This window comes from Chrysochloris asiatica, unplaced genomic scaffold (genome assembly GCF_000296735.1).
Source record: "Chrysochloris asiatica unplaced genomic scaffold, ChrAsi1.0 scaffold00209, whole genome shotgun sequence".
NCBI classification, from domain to species: Eukaryota; Metazoa; Chordata; class Mammalia; order Afrosoricida; family Chrysochloridae; genus Chrysochloris; species Chrysochloris asiatica.
This window is the reverse complement of record NW_006408727.1, coordinates 2096348-2115211: the sequence shown is the minus strand read 5'-3', so window position 1 is coordinate 2115211 and position 18864 is coordinate 2096348. Positions and strand designations below refer to the sequence as shown.

The 18864-nt window shown below is 37.5% G+C and overlaps 1 protein-coding gene and 1 pseudogene across 1 annotated transcript in view; one reads left to right on the top strand and one right to left on the bottom strand.

The window, feature by feature from the left end:
• TXK (TXK tyrosine kinase) overlaps nucleotides 1–18864 on the bottom strand; it is an 81627-nt gene that overhangs the window by 4545 nt on the left and 58218 nt on the right. Inside the window, exons 9-12 of the mRNA XM_006872673.1 lie at nucleotides 8503–8719; nucleotides 5239–5303; nucleotides 2221–2339; nucleotides 117–274 (exon numbers count right to left, since the gene is read on the bottom strand). Coding sequence (XP_006872735.1) covers nucleotides 117–274; nucleotides 2221–2339; nucleotides 5239–5303; nucleotides 8503–8719 — 559 coding nt within the window. The remainder of the gene's footprint in view (nucleotides 1–116; nucleotides 275–2220; nucleotides 2340–5238; nucleotides 5304–8502; nucleotides 8720–18864) is intronic.
• LOC102841536 lies at nucleotides 18037–18351 on the top strand (annotated as a pseudogene).

Sequence of the window (18864 nt, the reverse complement as noted above, 5' to 3'; positions counted from 1 at the left end):
ATTAACCCACAGCGCCACGCCAGGACTAAAGTCTGGGGAGGTAGTCCCTGCAATATTCAGGTCTGCTATCAGCTGATGGGACTGCCAACATTGACAGGAAAGTAAGGGGCACTCACCTCATGCCAGCAGCTGTACATGACTTCATATATGGACATTGGTGCCAGGTGAGGACGGTAGAGCCTATAGCCTTCAGAAATGGCTTCTACAACTTGTAAATTTGACTTATTTTCAAAAGGCATTTTCCCTTCTGTAAAAACTTCCCACATCAGAACTCCTGCAAATAAAATGCATGCAAAGTGTTAGAGAGAAATGGTTAGTTGGAACTGAAAGAGTAGTTTCAAACTACAAGGCATCAGTATCCATTTACATAGCTTGAATTGTAATCATCCAGAATGAAAGCAGTTGGACCTAGGGAGCAACCCTTGCTGTGCTCTTTAGCTTCTGAATAGACTTGTAAATTGAAAGAATTCAGCTGACCACACCTTACGTTTCCATTGCTGTAAGGATAAGCAAGGACCACAAGGTCAGTTTGAACTGCAGGATAGGCCTTTCAAACTCACCAAGAGCTCCTAGGAAACCCTATACAGGGTTGCTATGAGTCAGAACTGACTCCATAGCAATTAACAACAACAGCCTCCCTAAAGGAAGAAAATGTGCCTGCTGGAAGCATTATCATTTCTAAATAATGCTCATATCTTCATACCTTGAAATCAATGAACCTTTCTACCAGCCCATAGAAAAGAACAGAATTGTTTGCAGCTGTTATTTTATTTAAAATCAGCTGGCCAAGATTTTCCCAGCCACAATAGATGGCTTATGTTTCTCTCTTGCCACTGCAAGATTAGACTGCAGGATGGATTTTCGTTGTAATTAGCAGTTTCTAGCAACTCTGTACATAGTTTTGGCTCAATAATTATTGGTTGATTGATTAAATAATGAAATTCCTTCAAGAACTTCCAATTTGAGTGCATTTAATCATTCACATTACAAATATTTAGAGTATTGATTAGAGGCCAGGTTGACATTAAGAATAGATGATTCTTTAGGAATAAAAACAATCTGTGTTCTCAAGAGCTCATTATCCAGAAAGGAAGAGAGAGTGAAACTTAGGTAAAACTCAGAAAGTTCTAATTATTCTGCAACTTCCTGTTGAGGACCTTGTGCTGTTTATTATCCATTGGTCTCCAAATGTGGTCCTAACAACTTAACCACTCTTCAGTGGAGCTTAAAATGTCATTTGCTGAGATGCCATGTATCAGTGGAGACCTAATGAGACCAAAAGCTTAATCTTCTTATGGACAATAAAATTCACATCATTTTGAAGTCCCAGATACCTCTCTAGTCCTAAAAATAATCATCCAAGAAAGGCCACATGAAAGAGAATAGATCTACCACTGCTGACTCATTGCCACATTTTGAAAATCAACTCAAGTTTGTTGGACATAAATCTACAATTATTTCTTGCTCAATGAATAACATTCCCAATTACAAGTATCAGTTGATAGAGCCCAAGAAGCCCTATGTCTATATTCTGCAAATTTGAAGAGAATGAAGTAAAAAAGTTGGCACCGTTCTTTCAATCTACGTTTGATGTTTCTATTGTCAATTGAATAATTTGGGAATAGTCAAGTTGCCCAGGAGTTAGATTTTGTTGTTGTTATATGCCATCGAGTTGGTTTTGATTCATAGTCCCTGTTAGGGTTTCTGAGGCTGTAATGAAGTTTATTACTTATATTTGAGGCTCAGTGTCTTTGTAAGATCAGTTTTCCATTCAAGTCTCTGTGGTGTAGAGAAGTTGGTTGAGTGTGTTTACTTAATCAACAGACAGTTATGGTTTTATGGTAAATAAATACCCAAAAGACATGGTTTATATAAGAAAGTGCATGATACCACTTACAAAGACAGCCTCAGTGTCTTTAGAACTGCCTAAGACAGAAGCGCAACTAGACTTTTTAGAAATGTTGCATCATATTGCTATTGTTGTTATGTGCTGTTGAGTCAGTTGTGACTCATAAGGACTGTGTGTGTAGGGTTTCTGAAGAGTGACTGGTGGGTGTGTCCCACCAACCTTGCTATTCAAACTGACCTGACCGTATGGTCCAATGTTTATCCGACAGTGCCACACCAGGGCTCCGCACCATGTTAAGAATCAAAATTTTGAAAAATGATTGGCCCATTTTATTAAAGCAAGCTCCATCAATAAACACCAAATGCACTCACCAAATGACCAGACATCAGATTTGCTGCTATACTTGTTGAAGTGGAAAACTTCAGGAGGGGACCACTTGACTGGGAACTTGGCTCCAAAAGAACTGATATATTCATCATCCAAAACATACCTAAGGCCATCAGAGACAGAGCATATTGTGTTTACTACCTTCAAGTTCCTTTTACTTCATATCAAATCCTCTCAGTTAACTCTGAGTTGCTAAAAGCATTTTAACCCAGAAAGGTTTTGTACAATTTCTATTCTTGTTAGCAAAGTGGAAAATTATCTTTCATAGTGTTTCCTTCCCCAAGCTAATGCTCAATTGCGTTTATTTTATTTGAATCTCAGAAAACCATAGAAAACTTTCAGTTTAAAGTATGCTCCACTAGGCTACAAAAATGGGGGGGGGAACCACTCACTCTTTTTATAATATGCAATTGTTTATATTAGCATAACAACAATTGTGAGGATGCACAGGACCTGGAGGTGTTCTGTTGTTTATGTATGTTGTTGTTGTTAAATGCCATCGAGTCGGTTCCGACCCATAGCGACCCTGTACAGGGTTTCTGAGGGTGTAAATCCTTACGGGAGTAGAAAGCCTCATCTTTCTCCCGCAGAGCGGCTGGTAGTTTTGAACCACTGACCTTAAGGTTCGCAGCCCGATTCGTAACCACTATGCTGTTTATGTATAGAGTTGCTATAAGTGGGAACCGACTCAATAGTACCTAACAACAACTTCTTGTAATTAAAAAGAAGGAATTCAAAGTTGGATTGTGTTTTCTTTCATTATGCATATAAATTTTGTAAGAGAATAAAGAAAAGTTTTTGAACGTACTACTTTTCATGTGTAAATCTAGAATGAATTAGAACAGCACTGCATGGAAGGCATATTAGATGTTAGTTGGTCATTGAGTCAGGGTCCTGTAAGCCAAGGACTGCCCAAGGGCATAATATGAAAAGAAACCCCCACTACCCACAATAGGTTGTTGTTATTGTTAAATGCTACTGAGTTGGCAACTGACGACCCATAGTGACCCCATATAGGGCTCCAAAGTGTGGTTGATGGGTTTGAACCACTGGCTTTGTGGCTAGCAGTCCACTGCTTAATCTACAATGCTACACCAGTCCTCCAACAATAGGCTAGAGGGCTTCAAGAGCAGAAAAAAACCTTAAACTTGCTTTCCCTGTAGAGTTCTGGGAGAGGCAAACAGACTCTAGATAACAAATGGCTATGGATAGGTCTAGATAAATGGGACCTTTGACAGTTCCATGGAGTCTTCTGATCATAGAGAATGCCAGGACTCAATCAGGCAGAAAGTTAGGAAGAGGCTGAAGCTACCTGTGTGGATGACCAGCCAAGGACAGAACAGGGGGATGATGGTTACATGGCTGCCAATGTGAATGGATAAAGACAAGGCCCAGATGAGTTGCCTCATGGGACTATAGTCTGTGAAACACACAGACATGGACTTTGATCCTGAGGAAAGTCAGTAAGAAACGCTGAATTCACTGGGATTAAATTTTTAGCATCCCTAAAAGAAAAAGGTCTCAAAATATAAACTATGTTGAGTTATAATTTTTTTCACATTCTTGTGTAGACTTAAAGTCCTAACAACTCCACCTAACAGAAATGTGTTGACAAAGGAAGACTCTTGCTGTTTTTAAGTGCCTTCAAGTTGGTTCCAATTCATAGCAACCCAATATAGGGTTTCCAAGGAGCAGCTGGTGGGTTTGAATTTCCAACCCTGTGGTTAGCAGTCCAGTGCTTATTCTACAGCACCACACAGGACAGAAAAATTAAAGATGAGCAAATAAATGCATTTATTTTTCTTTCAGAAATATATAAACAGAAAAGCTTTGTTTCTTAATCTTACATATATGGAGATTGTTGTTATTGTGAAGTGCTGTTGAGTTGATTCTGACCCATAGCAACCCTGTATAGGGTTCCTGAGGAGCAGCTGGTGAGCTTAAACTGCTGACCTTGCAGTTCAAATGGCTTTCCAGTCTGGCGCATTAACCCACAGCACCACACCAGTACAACATATGTTGATTAGACACTGAGATTATCTTTTCTTTTTAAACTTTTGAAATAGACCAAAGTGCTATATTTCCCCTCCCATAATAACCTAAAAGAATAATTTAAAAAAACAAAAACCAGTTGCCATTGAGGCAACACTGACTCATGTGACCCATGTGTGTCAGAGTATGGTTCTCAATGGTTTTTGCTTTCGGAAGTAGATTACCAGGCTTGCTTTAGAAGTGCCTCAGTGTAGACTGGAATCTCTAACCTTTTGGTTAGCAACTGAGCATGTAAATAGTTTGCAACATCAGGGACTTTGATTAAAAGAATAAAATAATCATTGTCACCAAATCAATTTTGACTCACAGTGATCCCATATGTTGCAGTAAATGTTTACCTTGCTTTTAAACTCAGGAAACTCAGGTTGTTATTGTTGTTGTTGTTTTTAAGGACAGTAGCATCATTTCTAACCCATAGAGACCTTGCTATTAGATGCCGTCATATTGATTCTGATTCATTGCAAACAACATTGTGTATAATACAATGAAATGTTGCCCAGTCCTGTGCCATCCTCACAATACTAGGTATGTTTGAACCCAACGTGGCAGCCATGTGTCATTCCCTCTTATTGAGGATTTTCATCTTTTTCAGTGACCCTGTACTTTACCAAGCATAATATCCTTCTCTAGGGATTGGTCCCTCATGATACATGTCCAAAGTAAGCAAGATAAAGTCTCACCATACTTTCAAAGAATATTAAATATACTCTCTGCTGCCAGAAGAATGAAAAAAAACTCTATCTTGGAAGAAGAATGCTCTTTAGAACCAAGGAGAGTGAGACTTCATCTTGATACATATCCTAAAATTCAAAGTGAGTCAGATGGTCATAAAACCATACTGACATGTCCCTCAAAAGAAAAATAAAGCTAAACCCATAGAGTCTTCAATTGGTTAGTAGGTAAATACTCAGCTCCATTTTAAGATTAAACAAAAATTTTATTTCATATACCTTGTCATTCCAAAGTCTGAAATTTTTACGATACATGAAGAACTGACCAAACAATTCCTTGCTGCCTATAGAAAGAAGAAAAGAATATAAGTTTGAATACAATTTTTTTTCAAGATTTTCTACTCTATTTTCCTTTAGTTCACTTAAATATCCCACCAGCTCACTGTGTGGGCAGCCATGTTGTCTTTATAATGATACTTGTCAGTACTACCTATGATTCAATAACCTGTCTTCATTCAATGAACTTTAAATGATTTTCAAAAAAATAAAAAAGAAATGAAAGACTTTACTTTTTAAAATGTGTCTGCCTGGCTTTAATGAATGTCAAAAGGTGGGGAGAGAGTAACATTGGCTGTGAGAGTTAAGATGATGTGTCAACTTGGCTGGACCGTGGTTCACAGTGGTTTCACAGTTACATAATGATGAAATTTGATGCTTCTGTACAGATATAACTTGACAATATGAAATGATGTAATCATCCTACATTTTTTGATGTGATGTGATTTCATTTTTGCATACTACTGATTTTTACTTAAAAACCTGGTCTTTGAAATCCAATCATCCCTACAACTGAAGAGTGGGTATATATAATGCAGAGGCTATCTATTTGATGCCCAAACGATCCATTTTTAATCAACTTGCTCTAGAAAGTAATTTATTTGATTTTCCAGACTCATGTAGGTTAACTGTTTGATAGAAAATTTTCTCTTTTCAACTGATTGGGTTCCATGAGTATAGTACCAAATGATAAGAAGCACAAAATGATAAGCCAGAAGAGTCATTCTAGAAGATTCCTGCAAGTTCTGGTAACACTCTCAAAGTAGAACCACAAGACAAGTTCTTGACAAGAAAGGACTCATTGTTAGCTTACATATTTTAAGCAGCTTGTATATAGATGAGATAAAACACAAAAGAAAGTGATAAAGGAAGAAACCAAGGATAATTGGAGGGTCTTGAGAAGAATGTGAAAATTTGACCGTGAATAAGGAAGACCATAGAATTGATGCATTTGAATTATGGTGTTAGAGAAGAATATCAAAAGTACCAAGGACTGCTAGAAGAACAAGCAAATCTATGTTGGAAGATGTACAGTCAGAATGCTCCTTGGAATCCACGATGATGAGACTTTGTCTCTCATACTTTGGACATATTATCAAAAGGGGCCAGTCCCTGTAGTAGGATATTATGCTAGGTAAATGGAGGGTCAGCGAAAAAGAGGAAGACCCCCAACAAGATGGATTGGCATAGTGGCAGCAGCAATGGGCTCAAACTTAACAATTATGAGGATGGTGCAGGACCACGCAGTGTTTCTTCTATTGTGCATAGGGTTGCAATGAGTCAGAATTTACTTTAGGGCACCTAACAACAAAAGCAAATGAGGAGTCACCTAGAATAACTTCCAGAACTGTCTTCTAACTGAGTTTTGAATTCTAATCCTTACCAGAAAAGACAAACCTGCAGAGACTAGAAAAGTGAGCTAAGTGGAATAGATACCATCTCCATCCATTCAAAAATTTGTTCAATAGCTACTTTGTGCAGGATACTAGGAATTGTGTAATGAAACCATTGATCTATGTAATAGCAATAGTTAATATTGCAGAGCTCTTCCGTATGGCAAACACTGTTTTAAATGCTTCGTTTTATACTATGCCCAAAGAGCAACTGGTAGGTTTGTTTCTCTGACCTGGTTAGCAGTCCAGTGCTTTCCTACAACATCACACTAAGACACATGTTAATTCATGTAATCCTCCCTACAAGTCTATCTGAGGGAGATGCTATAGTTAGTGTCATTTTACTAGTTAACTTGACCAAGGTCACATACTTATTAAGAAACAGAGGCAAGATTTTAACACAGAACAGTAGTTCTCAACTTTGACTGCACATTAGGAGAATTAAAACATCAATATATATTAATGCCTGTTTTCTACCACCAGGGATTCTGATTGAATTGCTTTGGGGTATGGTCTGGGTTTGGGAATTTTTGACAAGTTCCCAAGGTAATTCTGAAGACCACTGCTGTGCATCTACATTTTTAACACACCATGCTGCATCTCAGAAGTCTAGACTCTAGTCTCAAGGAATTTAGACTAGTATTTGTATAAATGTTTAATGTGTTCAGCTGCTAACCACAAGGTCAGCAGTTCTAATCTACCAGCTGCTCCAGAAACCCTATGGTGTTAGCAGTGGTGGTGTGCCGTCAAGTTGGTTCCAACTCATAGGGACCCTGTATAGGGTTTCCTAGGAACAGTTGGCGGGTTTGAACCACCAACCATGTGGTTAGCAGTCCAGTGCTTATTCTACAGTGCCACACCAGGACTCCAATGCTGTTGTTGTTAGGAGCCTTGGAGTCAGTTCTGGCTCATGGCGATTCTGTATAGGGTTTCTAAGGAGTGATTGGTTGGTTTGAACCATTGACCTTGTGGTTCAAACAGATTTGTGGCCGAGTGCTTATAGCACTTCCTTTTTCTCCCCCAAATTCCAACTTGAATGAAAAATAATATGGTCACCCTGGTCATGTGTGATAGAGGCATTGGATTCTTCTACATAAGAGTGTCAGAAAAGTTTCATAGAATTTTCAAATTCTCTTTTGAGTTAGTTTCTAGACTTAGAAATAAGACGCGGTAAAACATAGCAGCAACAACATGAATCTCATTAGGAAATGTGTCATGGACAGTGTTACTAAGGTCAGGTGGAAAAGCAGGAGGCAGAGCTATTAGCATTTGGGATAAAATAATCTATCCCAAGCATTACAAATGTGGGCACAGTCCACAATGATCTAGCATTTCTACTCCTCACCCCTAACACCCAGTAATGATCTTCTCATGTTAGAACCAATCCCCCTCCTCATGGAGGAAGTTTTGCTTCTGGTTGCAAACTTCTAGAGCTTGTTCTTTGCCAGCTCGTCAGAGTCTAGCAGTGTTTGGCATACACTAGGCACTCAATACATGCATGCTTTTTGGTTGAAAGAAAGGTGAAAGGAGGACAAGAAGAAGAAAGAGAAGGAAGACAGTGGGAGAGAAAATAAAACTAATTTTAGTTAGTCGATTATTTAGGTGATTAGTTAGAGACATACTCAGAGTAAACCTTACTTGGCTACAGTCTCAATTGGCAAAACAAATGTTTTGAGTCACAAGTTGCAAGGATAAGAAAATATTTTAAAATCTAGCCAAAAGACACATTATTAAAGTATCAAAAACAACTATCATTTGCTTTTCAATATAAGTACAATACATAAAATAACAAACGAAGTTGTACCATACTTACTAAATCCCGATGGATAAAGCAGTTTTTCTCCAGATAGGCCATTCCTTCACATATATCCTGGCTCACACTCAATAGCACTTCCTTTCTAAGATTTCCTTTTCGTTCCCTGAGATAGTTCAGCAGGCAACCATTTTCCATAAACTCTGTCACAATATACAGGGGCTTTTGTTTTATACACACTCCATACAGCTGAACTAGCCTTGAATGAGATAATTTCCTGTTGAAAAAAAACATCTGCCAGTGAGCAGAACTTTTTTTTTTCTTTGGATTCAATTGGTAATACTTACCATTTATATATCATTTTTTTATCATCAAGATACCACAAATATCAAAACCCAACTGCGCACAAAATAGAGCGGTTTCCTTTGAATTTTATGTAATGGTAAAGTGGGGCCAAGAATATAAGGAGTATTTCTGTAGTCATTGGAGATACAGAATATTATTGTCATTGTTATTCATTGCCACCGTGTAGGCTTTGAGTCATGGCGGCCATATCCATCTTCATGATCATTGGTGCAGGTGTTGTGCTAATCCATCTCATTGCTAGCATTCTGTCTTTCCTCTTTTTCTGTTTGTAAGCCTTCTGTTTCTTCATTACTGCTTCTCCTGGCCCAGACTGAAAGAGGTCCTGTGCCTGAGTCTGCTCCTTCCTAACTGTATCTTATTGTTAAGTGCCAGTGACCCAGCATAGGGTTTCAGAGGAGCAGCTGGTGAGTTTGAACCGCTGACTTGTGGTTTGCAGTCCAGTGCTGAACCTACAGAATCACACCAGGAGTCTCCTAAGACAAAATTTTCTACACAGACAGAAGAGAGGAAAGCGTGGCTGATGTTGATAAAGAAGAAAATGAACTCCTAAAGAATGAAGCTAATTAAAAGAAAGACTTTTAGATAAAATTGAAGACTGAAAAGTATTTAACAAAATGAAACAGTGCTTTGTATTTAATAGTCACACACACACATAGTCCTTGTTTGTTGCCTTTAAATCATAAAACATTTTAGTAGTCAACTAGACTTAAAAATTATTTTTTTAAAGAAAAAAAAAAAAAAAGCCCACTGTCATTGAGTTCATGCCAACTCATAATGACCCTGTATAGGCTTTCCAAGGCACAAAGCTTATCTTTCTTCTGAGGAGTGGCTAGTAGGTTTGAACTAGGATTCCAGTGTTTAGGTGATTGTTTATTTTGTGGAATATAACATTTAATCTCTAAAGGTCTTTTATTCCAACTGATTATGAAGAATAGTATGGAAACTAATGTTTATTGATCTTAGAAAAATATATATTAAGCTAATACCTTTAGTCGAAAGTACTATGAAATATGACCTCTTTGCTCGTAAGGGTAAAATAAAATCAATGATTCAGGAAGATTATTTACCTTAAAACAATGTGTATAAGTGATTTGTTGCTATTGTTAAGTGCTATCGAGTCGGTTCTGACTCATATCAATTTAGTATAGTGTTTTCAAGGAATGAGTGGCTGGTGGGTTTGAACTGCTGACCTTGTAGGTAGCAGTCCAGTGCTTATCCCACAGCACCACACCAGGACTCTATGAGTGATTATTGACATATTATTATAGAATTAGCATGTGAGATTGCTCCAGTTAATGGCGAGAGAACATAAACAGGATTTTAATTTGGACATAGGTATCTGTGTATATCTCATATATTATATAATTTTGTCTATTTACCTAACTTATAAAGTGTACTTTCAGTTAAGGGATACTGTTTACAATGGCAGAAAAGCAAGTCTTTAAGTGGAAAACTGACTTGTCATGAAAAATCCACTTGCTAACAACACGTAAACAACTGAGAACTAGCACATCGTACTGCATTTGCTTAGCAAGACCCTTGGCAAAGTTCTATCAGAAATAAGGTTAAAAAAAGAAAGAAACAAAACAAAAAACCATCCTATATGTGGTTCAGACTAACTAAAAAGACAAATATTCTTCATTGGCAGAGAAATACATATGTAAAGAGAAAGAGTACATACTAAAACACTTTTTTTTTTTCATAGTTTAGAGAAGTATATGTGATTCCTTGTAAGGTAAACATGTCACATTTATTTAAATTTCTTTCTTAAGTATTTTCAGACTCTGTGATCTCTTCCTCCTCTCCTTTCAAATTTTTCTCTTTCCCAAGGTGTTCTCAAGTTCCAAGGTTTTAAATATCATGCCTGGGGATTACTCTCAAGTTAATATCTTCCACCCTGACCTCTCTCCTGAACTCTAGACTCATATATATAACCCGACCATTTGACCACATCTAATTTTTGTTGTTGTTAAGTGCCAGCAAGTCAGTTCCAACTCATAGTGACCCACAGAGTTTCTGAGGGCTGGTGGGTTTGAACTGTTGATCTTGTGGTTCACAGTCCAGTGTTTACCCTACAACACCACACAAGGAGTCCTTGCTATTTGATGTTGTTAAGAGCCAGAGAGTCAGTTCTGACTCATAGTGACTTTGTATAGGGTTTCCAAGAAACAGCTAGTGGGTTTGAACTACCAACCATGTGGTTAGCAACCCAGTCCTACATTGCCACACCAGGACTCTGCATTCACATATATATGTACATAATTATGTATTGCTATAAAGGCAGTGAGGAGCATGGTGGCTTTATATGATAAGCACTTAACTGCAAACCCCAGGATCCATGGTTCAAGCCCACCAGCTGCTCTGCTGGGAAAAGATGAGGATTTCTGCTCCCTCAAAGATTTTAAAAAGCCTCAGAAACAGGGTTGGTATGAGTCAGAACTGACTCAATGGCACTTAACAGCAACAACAACATAAAAGGCACTGATAGTATTTAGTATGAGAAATAATGACATATATCATAATGGTGCACTAGACCACAAGATCTGCAGTTCAAGCTCACCAGCCGCTCCTTGGAAACCCTATATAGGGTCGCTATGAGTTGGAACCAATTTGACAACACTTAACAACAACAACAATAACAACTAAACTGGTGTGGTGCTGTGGCTTAACACACCAGACTACAAAGCCGTTTGAACTGCAAGGTCAGTGGGTCAAGCTCTCCAGCGGAAACTATACAGGGTCACTATGGATTGGAACCTACTCGATGGCACTTTACAACAACAAAAACAATAACAACAACAACTGAAGTAAGATTTCACGTTTCTTTCCTCATAACCATGTTGGACTCTAATATGCAAATCAACCACACCCCAAATCTGGTGTATTTGCATATGTATATAAGCTCTACAAACAAATGGTGGTGGAATGCTTCTGGTCTTTGGTCTTTAGTGTTTAATGTATCAAATCTGTTCCTCAAATGATATTTTTGTAGGCATATGGATATGATCCTATCACAGATAGCATTGTACTTCAAGATAGATCTTGGATTTTTTTTTTTTTTTTGGTGATTAATGCAATATCATTCCTCTTCAATTTTTCATTCCCAACATAATAAACCTTGTGACGGTCAAATTCAAAATGGTCTATACCAGTTCGTTCCATTTCATTTTTGGCAACTTCCAATTTTCATAGATTCATATTTCATACATTTCACGTTTGATTATTAGTGGATATTTACAACTGTTTCTCCTTATTTTGAGTTATGCCCCATCATCAAATGAAGGTCCCGAAAGCTTACTCCATTTGCATCATCACAGTCAACCCTACTTTGAGGAAGAAGCTCTTCCCTCACTGAATTTTGAGTGCCTTCCAACCTTAGGAGCTCATCTTCTGGCACTATATCTGACAATATTCTGGTGCTCCCCATCATGTTTCAATAGTCACTATTCTGGTGCTGTTTTCCACTACTGTCCATAATGTTTTTAATGATTAAATATGCAGAAGTAGCCTGTCTTTCTTTCTTCCTAGTCTGTCTTTGTCTGGAAGCTAAGCTGAAACCTGTTCACCATGGGTGACCTTGCTGGTATTTTAAATATCAGTAGCATAGCTTCCACAACCACATCAAAATGCAAACTACCAAGTACAACAAACTGACAGATGAGTGGTGCAATACTATATGAGATGCTATAAAATCTATGGAGAATAAATTATTTCTAATTCAAGAGAGATATATTATTTCTAACTCATGGGGAGAGTTTGCAATGCTATTGGCCTTCATGCATGTTTAGCACAAACATAGATCTTTGGAACCAAAGTCCCTTTTTCCCATCTCACTGCACTTAAGGTGTTTCAACCATTCCCTCTTAAATTCTCAAATTTACAGAGGTGTTGCTCAAAATTGTATCCTTCAAAACTTCTGAATGTAGAGTTTTCCTTTTCCTTTTCCTTTTCTTTTCTTTCTGTGAATTTATCTTTGGAATGTTCTTTTCCTTGATTTGTTTGTTATTGTTTTTAGGTACCATTACATCACTTTGACTCAAAGTGACTCTATGCACAACAGAACCAAACATTGCCCTACACTACACCATCCTCGTAATTGTTGCTGTTTGAGCCCATTGTTGCAGCCACTGTATCAATCCATCTCATTGAGCATCTTCTTCTTTCTTGTTGACCTTCTACTTAACCAAGCATGATGTCATTTTCCAGGCACTGGTTCTTCCTTATGTCTGTGATAGTTAATGTTATATGGTAACTTAACTGGGCCATGATTTCCAGTGATTTGGCAGTTGATATTTAACTCTGTGATGATTGGCTATGAGAAGCCAATCAATTGAAAGGGTGTTTCCTTAAAGACTAGCTCTCTTTTCTACTGGGGACCTGGGACTCTACAGTTGTGAGTCATTTCCTAGATGTAAACTTCTTGTTATATATATATATATATACATATATATATACACACACACACACACACACATATACATATATAAGTTCCACTGGTTTTGCTTCTCTAGAAAACCCAGCCTAAGAAAATGTCCAAAGTACTTGAGGCAAACTCTGCCATCTTTATTTATAAGGAGCATTCTGACTATACTTCCAACACAGATTTGTTCATTCTTCTAGCGGACCATAGTATATTATATATTCTTTGCCAACAACCTAATTCAAAGACTTCATTTCTTCTTGGATCTTCATTATCCAGCTTTTTTTGTGGGGGTGGATGGGTGGTAGGAGTAAGGAATTATGGTTAGGCCCATGGTTAGGTCTAAGCAAGGTCTAGGAATTTGTTGTGTTAGGGTTATGGTTAGGACTAGGGTTAGTTTTAGGGGTTAGGCTAGGGCTACCGGTAAGATTTGGCCTAGTATTAATGATGCACTTCAATTTTTTTTTTTTTTTTTCTTGAAATCTATTTGACTTCTTCTTCATTTGGAAGTTCTGTTAACTACATTATGTCCTCTTTTTATTTTATGGTATTTTTTGTTGTTGTTGTTGTTACAAATTGGTATCTCTGGTTCCCCATTTTCAACCTAGTAGGTTTGTTTTACATTGAATACTTCTATATCTTTGTTGAGTTCTGGGTGATACTGTCCTGTATCTTAACCTCAGGTTATTGTCTGCTATTGGTTCTCTGTGCAATGTACTCCCTTAGTATTCTTTTTTAAGTTGGTCTGATTTTTACAAATTCTTTTATTTCTGTTACTCTGGATATGTCTTAATTTCACTATCATATTAATGGATAATTTTGCTGGGTATATATATGATTCTTGACAATTTTTTTCTTTCAGAATTTTATATATTTCATCCCATTTTCTTCATGCCTGCATGAAGTGTCTACTGAGAAACTAGAGCTTAGTCTTATTCATTCTTCTTTGTAGATAACTCTTTTTGTTTTCACAAGCTGCTGTCAGGATTTTTTTCCTTGTCTTTTGGTTTTGAAAAGTTTTGATTATGTCTTGGTGATTTTCTTTTAAGGTTTAGCCTATTTGAAGATTTTTCAACTTTGTGAATGCATATCTGCTCATCTTTCATGATGTTAGGGACGTTTTCTTCTACTCTGACAATTTTCTCCATGGATTTTTTTTTTTTTTTTTTTTCCTTTTCTTTTTTTGTCTCTTCCTGTTCCGGAATTCCAATCACACTAAGTTATTCCTTTTGATAGTGTCCCACATACATCTTAGGCTTTCTTTGGATTTTTTGGGGGTTGTTGTTCTTTTTTTTTTCTGATTATTCCTCTAGCAGATGAGTATTGAGAGATTTGTCTTCAAGATCAGTAATTCAGCCTTCCACTAATTCAATTATTTCCCCTTTCAATGCATTCTCTATTTCTAATGTCTTAGTGTTAATCTTTTAACTTTCTAATTGTTACTTTTGTATGGTTTCTAATTTTTCATTTGTTTTGTTAATTTGTTGCTGTAATGTTTCCCTGAATTCTTCTAAAGTTTTGTCTGTGTTTTCCAGGATTTCATCTTCAGTTTTCTTAATAATTCTCTCAATCTGTTGAAGGTATCATCCTTTAAGTTCCTTATCAAGTAGTTCCAATACCATTTCTGGCAGTATATTTTCTGACTGTGTATTTTGGTCATTTGTTTGCAGCACTCTTGTCTTGTTACTTCATGTAAACTGAAATAGTCTGTTTTCTCTGAGACATTGTGGTTTCATTATATTTATACTTAATTGATGATCGTATGTTAGAGTGTTATCAGTTACTGATCGCCTGTCCTGGTGGGTGTGATAGAATCTGGAAGTGTGCATGCAGTTCTCAGTTCACTGTTTGTGTAGCATAATTCAGAGCAGGACCTTCAGACAAGCGGATCATGTGCCTAGCACCCAACCTGTGCCAGGCAGAACAGAGGCTGCACAGCAATGGGTACCGTAGGTTGTTGGGCTGGTGAGAATGCAGGGAATAAGGAAGAACCACACAACCCTGCCACCAACCTTCAGCAGCATCCTGTGCCTCTAGGCTGCTGTATCAACAGATACCCTCAAAAGATCAAGATTGCGATGCCAACCCAGGTGAAGCAATCGCCCACTTGGTTTTCTCCTCTTTTGTGGCTCCTGTTTAGTTTCCTCTTCCAGTTGTCACTGAATCCCCCACTCTATCCTATCTTCTGAAGCTGAGGGTATCAGGATCATCATCTGTATTTGTTTCTGTTGGTCTCGCATGTCCTTGTTACAGAAGGTCTGCTTAGTGTGTCTGCTTACTCTGCCAACTTGCCCCCAAAGCCCTCACTATCTATCTTTTGCATGTATAGGAAGCAATTGGAAATACCATGGCTTGGATCAGGACCACCTTAGTCCTCAAAGTAACACCTTTGCTCTTTAGTACTTTAAGAAGGTCCTCTGCAGTAGATATGTCTACTACAATACCTCATTTGCTTTACTACACTTTCAATAATTTTTTTAATTTACCTTCTTAAATTTTTATTTTTAGGCTAAAATGAAGGATCTAAGCAATATTTAAAAAGACTTGATGTACAGAACACCAAGTTAAAGAAAATAAGAGCTGAAGAGAAGAGCTGTGTTAGGAGAGACATAGGTAAAATATTTCTCTGTATCTATATTCCAAACATTCTGATTTTTTCAAAAGGTACTTTAAACAATAAAGGCTAAAGAATATTCTCATTTCCTAGAATATCTCATCAGGTTTCAAGGTTATAAATGACATCTCTGGTGATAACACTTTAATATCGTCTACCTTGGCCAAAAGGGAAGAACATGCTCAGCATTTCTGAAGTTGAGGAAACTGAAGAAAAAAATCAAACCTCAACTTGAAATATTGAAGGATTCTATGGGCAAAATGTTGAATGATGTAGAAAGCATCCAAAGAAGATGGAAGGCATACATAGAGTCATTGTACCAAAAGGAAATGGTCAATGATTAACCATTTCAAGAGGTAGCATAAGATGAAAAACTAATTATACAGAAGGAAGAGGTCCAAGGAACATTGAGGTATCAGTAAAGAACAAGCCTCCAGGAATTAATGGAATACAAATTGCAATCTTTCAACAAACTGATGTGGCACTGGAGGTACTCTCTCATCTACACCAAGAAATTTGAAAGGCAGCTGCCTGGACAACTGATTGGAAGAGATCCATATCTGTGCCTATTCCAAATAGAGGTGACCCAATGGAATGTGTAAATCATTGGACAATATCATTAATATCACATGCAAGTAAAATTTTGCTAAAGATAATGCAACAGTACATTGACAGGAAAACTGTCAGAAGTTCAAGCCAGATGCATCCAAGGACATGGATTTCAGATGGATCTTTGCTGAAAGTAGAGAATATCAGAAAGATATTTGTTGCTGTTGTTAAGTGCCATCAGGTTGGTTCCTATCTCATAGCCACTCTGTATAGGGTTTCCAGGGAGTGACTGGTGAGTTTGAACCACCAGCATTGTGGTTCACACAACCTTGCGGTCCAGTGCTTTATCCCACAGTGCCACACAAGGACTTCCGAAGTTTACCTGTGCAAAGGCTTTCAATTGTTTAGATCATGACACGCAATGGATAACATTGTGAATAATGATATTCCAGAACAGCTAATTATGTTCATGAGGTACCTGTACACTGACCAAGAGGCAGTTGTTTGATAAAACAAGGAAATATTGAATGTTTAAAATTAGGAAATGGTTGTATTCTTTCACCATACTTATTCAATCTGTAAGTGGAGCAAATAATTCGAGAAGCTGGATTATATGAAGAAAAAAGTGGCATCAGGATTGGAGGAAGACTCATTAGCAGCCTGCAATATCCAGATAATACAACCTTGCTTACTGAGAATGAAGAGTTAAAATTAAACTTAAAATTCTAATTGATGAAGATCAAAGACCACAGTCTTTAGTATGGCTTGCACTTCAATGTAAAGAACACAGAAATCATCACCACTGAACCAATAAAGGAGATCAGGAGAAAAGACTGAAGTGGTCAAAGACTTCATTTTGCTCACATCAACCATCAACAGCTCATGGAATCATCAGCCAAGAAATCAAATGATGTATTATATTAGGCAAATCTGCTCCGCAAGACCTCTTTAAAGTGTTGAAGAGCAAAGATGTCAGTTTTAGAACTAAGGTGTGCCTGGCCCAAGCCATGGTATTTTCAGTAACCTCATATGCATATGAAAGTTGGACAATGAATAAAGAAGACCATGGAAGAATTGAGGCATTTGAGTTATGGTGTTGGAGTTGGTATTAAAAATACCATGGACCGCCAAAAGAACAAACAAATCTGAGTTGGAAGAAATACAGCCAGAATGCTCCTTAGAAGCCAGAATGGGGAGACTTCTCTCATACTTTGGACATATTATAAGGATGGACCAGTCCCTGGAGAAGGACATCATGCTTGGTAAAATGTAGGGTCAGCAAAAAAGAGGAAAATCTCCAATGAGATGGACTGGCACAGTGGCAGCAGCAATGGGTTCAAACATAGCAATGATTGTGCTACTGGCACGGAACCAGTCAGTATTTCATTCTGTTGTGCATAAGGTTGCTAGGAGTTGGTACCAACTCAATGGCACCTAATGACAACAACAACAGCAACACTTTGGCCTTTATGATTAATATGAATTAACCCTGCAGGAAAAGAATTAAGGTGGAGAAAGCAAGAAGGACTGAGTGTTTTCACTTTATTTATTTCTATTTTACATGAATTTAACATTTTAAAGCTTTTTTTAAAAATAAACACTAAAATATTCCATCTGCCTCAGCAGTTGTTGAAGAATAGCAACCATGGCAGTACACTACCCTATGGTGCTTGGCCTCAACAAGGGCCATGAAGTAACCAAGAATGTGAGCAAGCTGAGGCACAGCCTCTGTGGGCGCCTCACCAAGCACACCAAGTTTGTGTGGAACATGATCCGGGAGGTGTGTGACTTTGTGCGTTATGAACGCCATGTCTTAGAGCTGTTCAAGGTTTCCAAGGACAAGTAGGTGCTCAAGTTCATCAAGAAAAGGGTGGGGACACACATCCGTGCCAAGAAGAAGACAGAAGAGTTCAGCAACATCCTAGTCGCCATGAAGAAGATGGCTAGCAAGAAGAACTGAGCAGGTCCCTGACCACTGTGTCTCCCTCACCCCAAATAAAAACTTTTACAGAAAAAAACAAAACAAAAAAAAAACTTACACTAAAATATCAAACAGTGAATACATGATGATATAGAAATAACAAATAAAATGAAGTACCATTGAGATATTGTGCCATGGAGAAGGTTCCAACTCATAGGGACCCAATATAGGGTTTCCAAGAAGTTCGAATTGCAGATTTTTTTGGTTAAAAGTTTAATGCTTATCATATAGCACCATACCAGATAACAACTAATAATAAATTAAAATGTTTAGATAAATTAAAAGTACTTATCAATAGGTTGCTTGTGATTATAAACAAAATAGTTTACTTATCTCTATATCATATATGAATAAAATGGAATGCATAAACATCAATATCTTAGGCATTAGTGAGCTGAAATGGACTGGTATTGGCCATTTTGAATCTGATGACCACATGGTTTATTATGCGGGAAATGACAAATTGCATTCATTGTCAAAAAAACATATCCA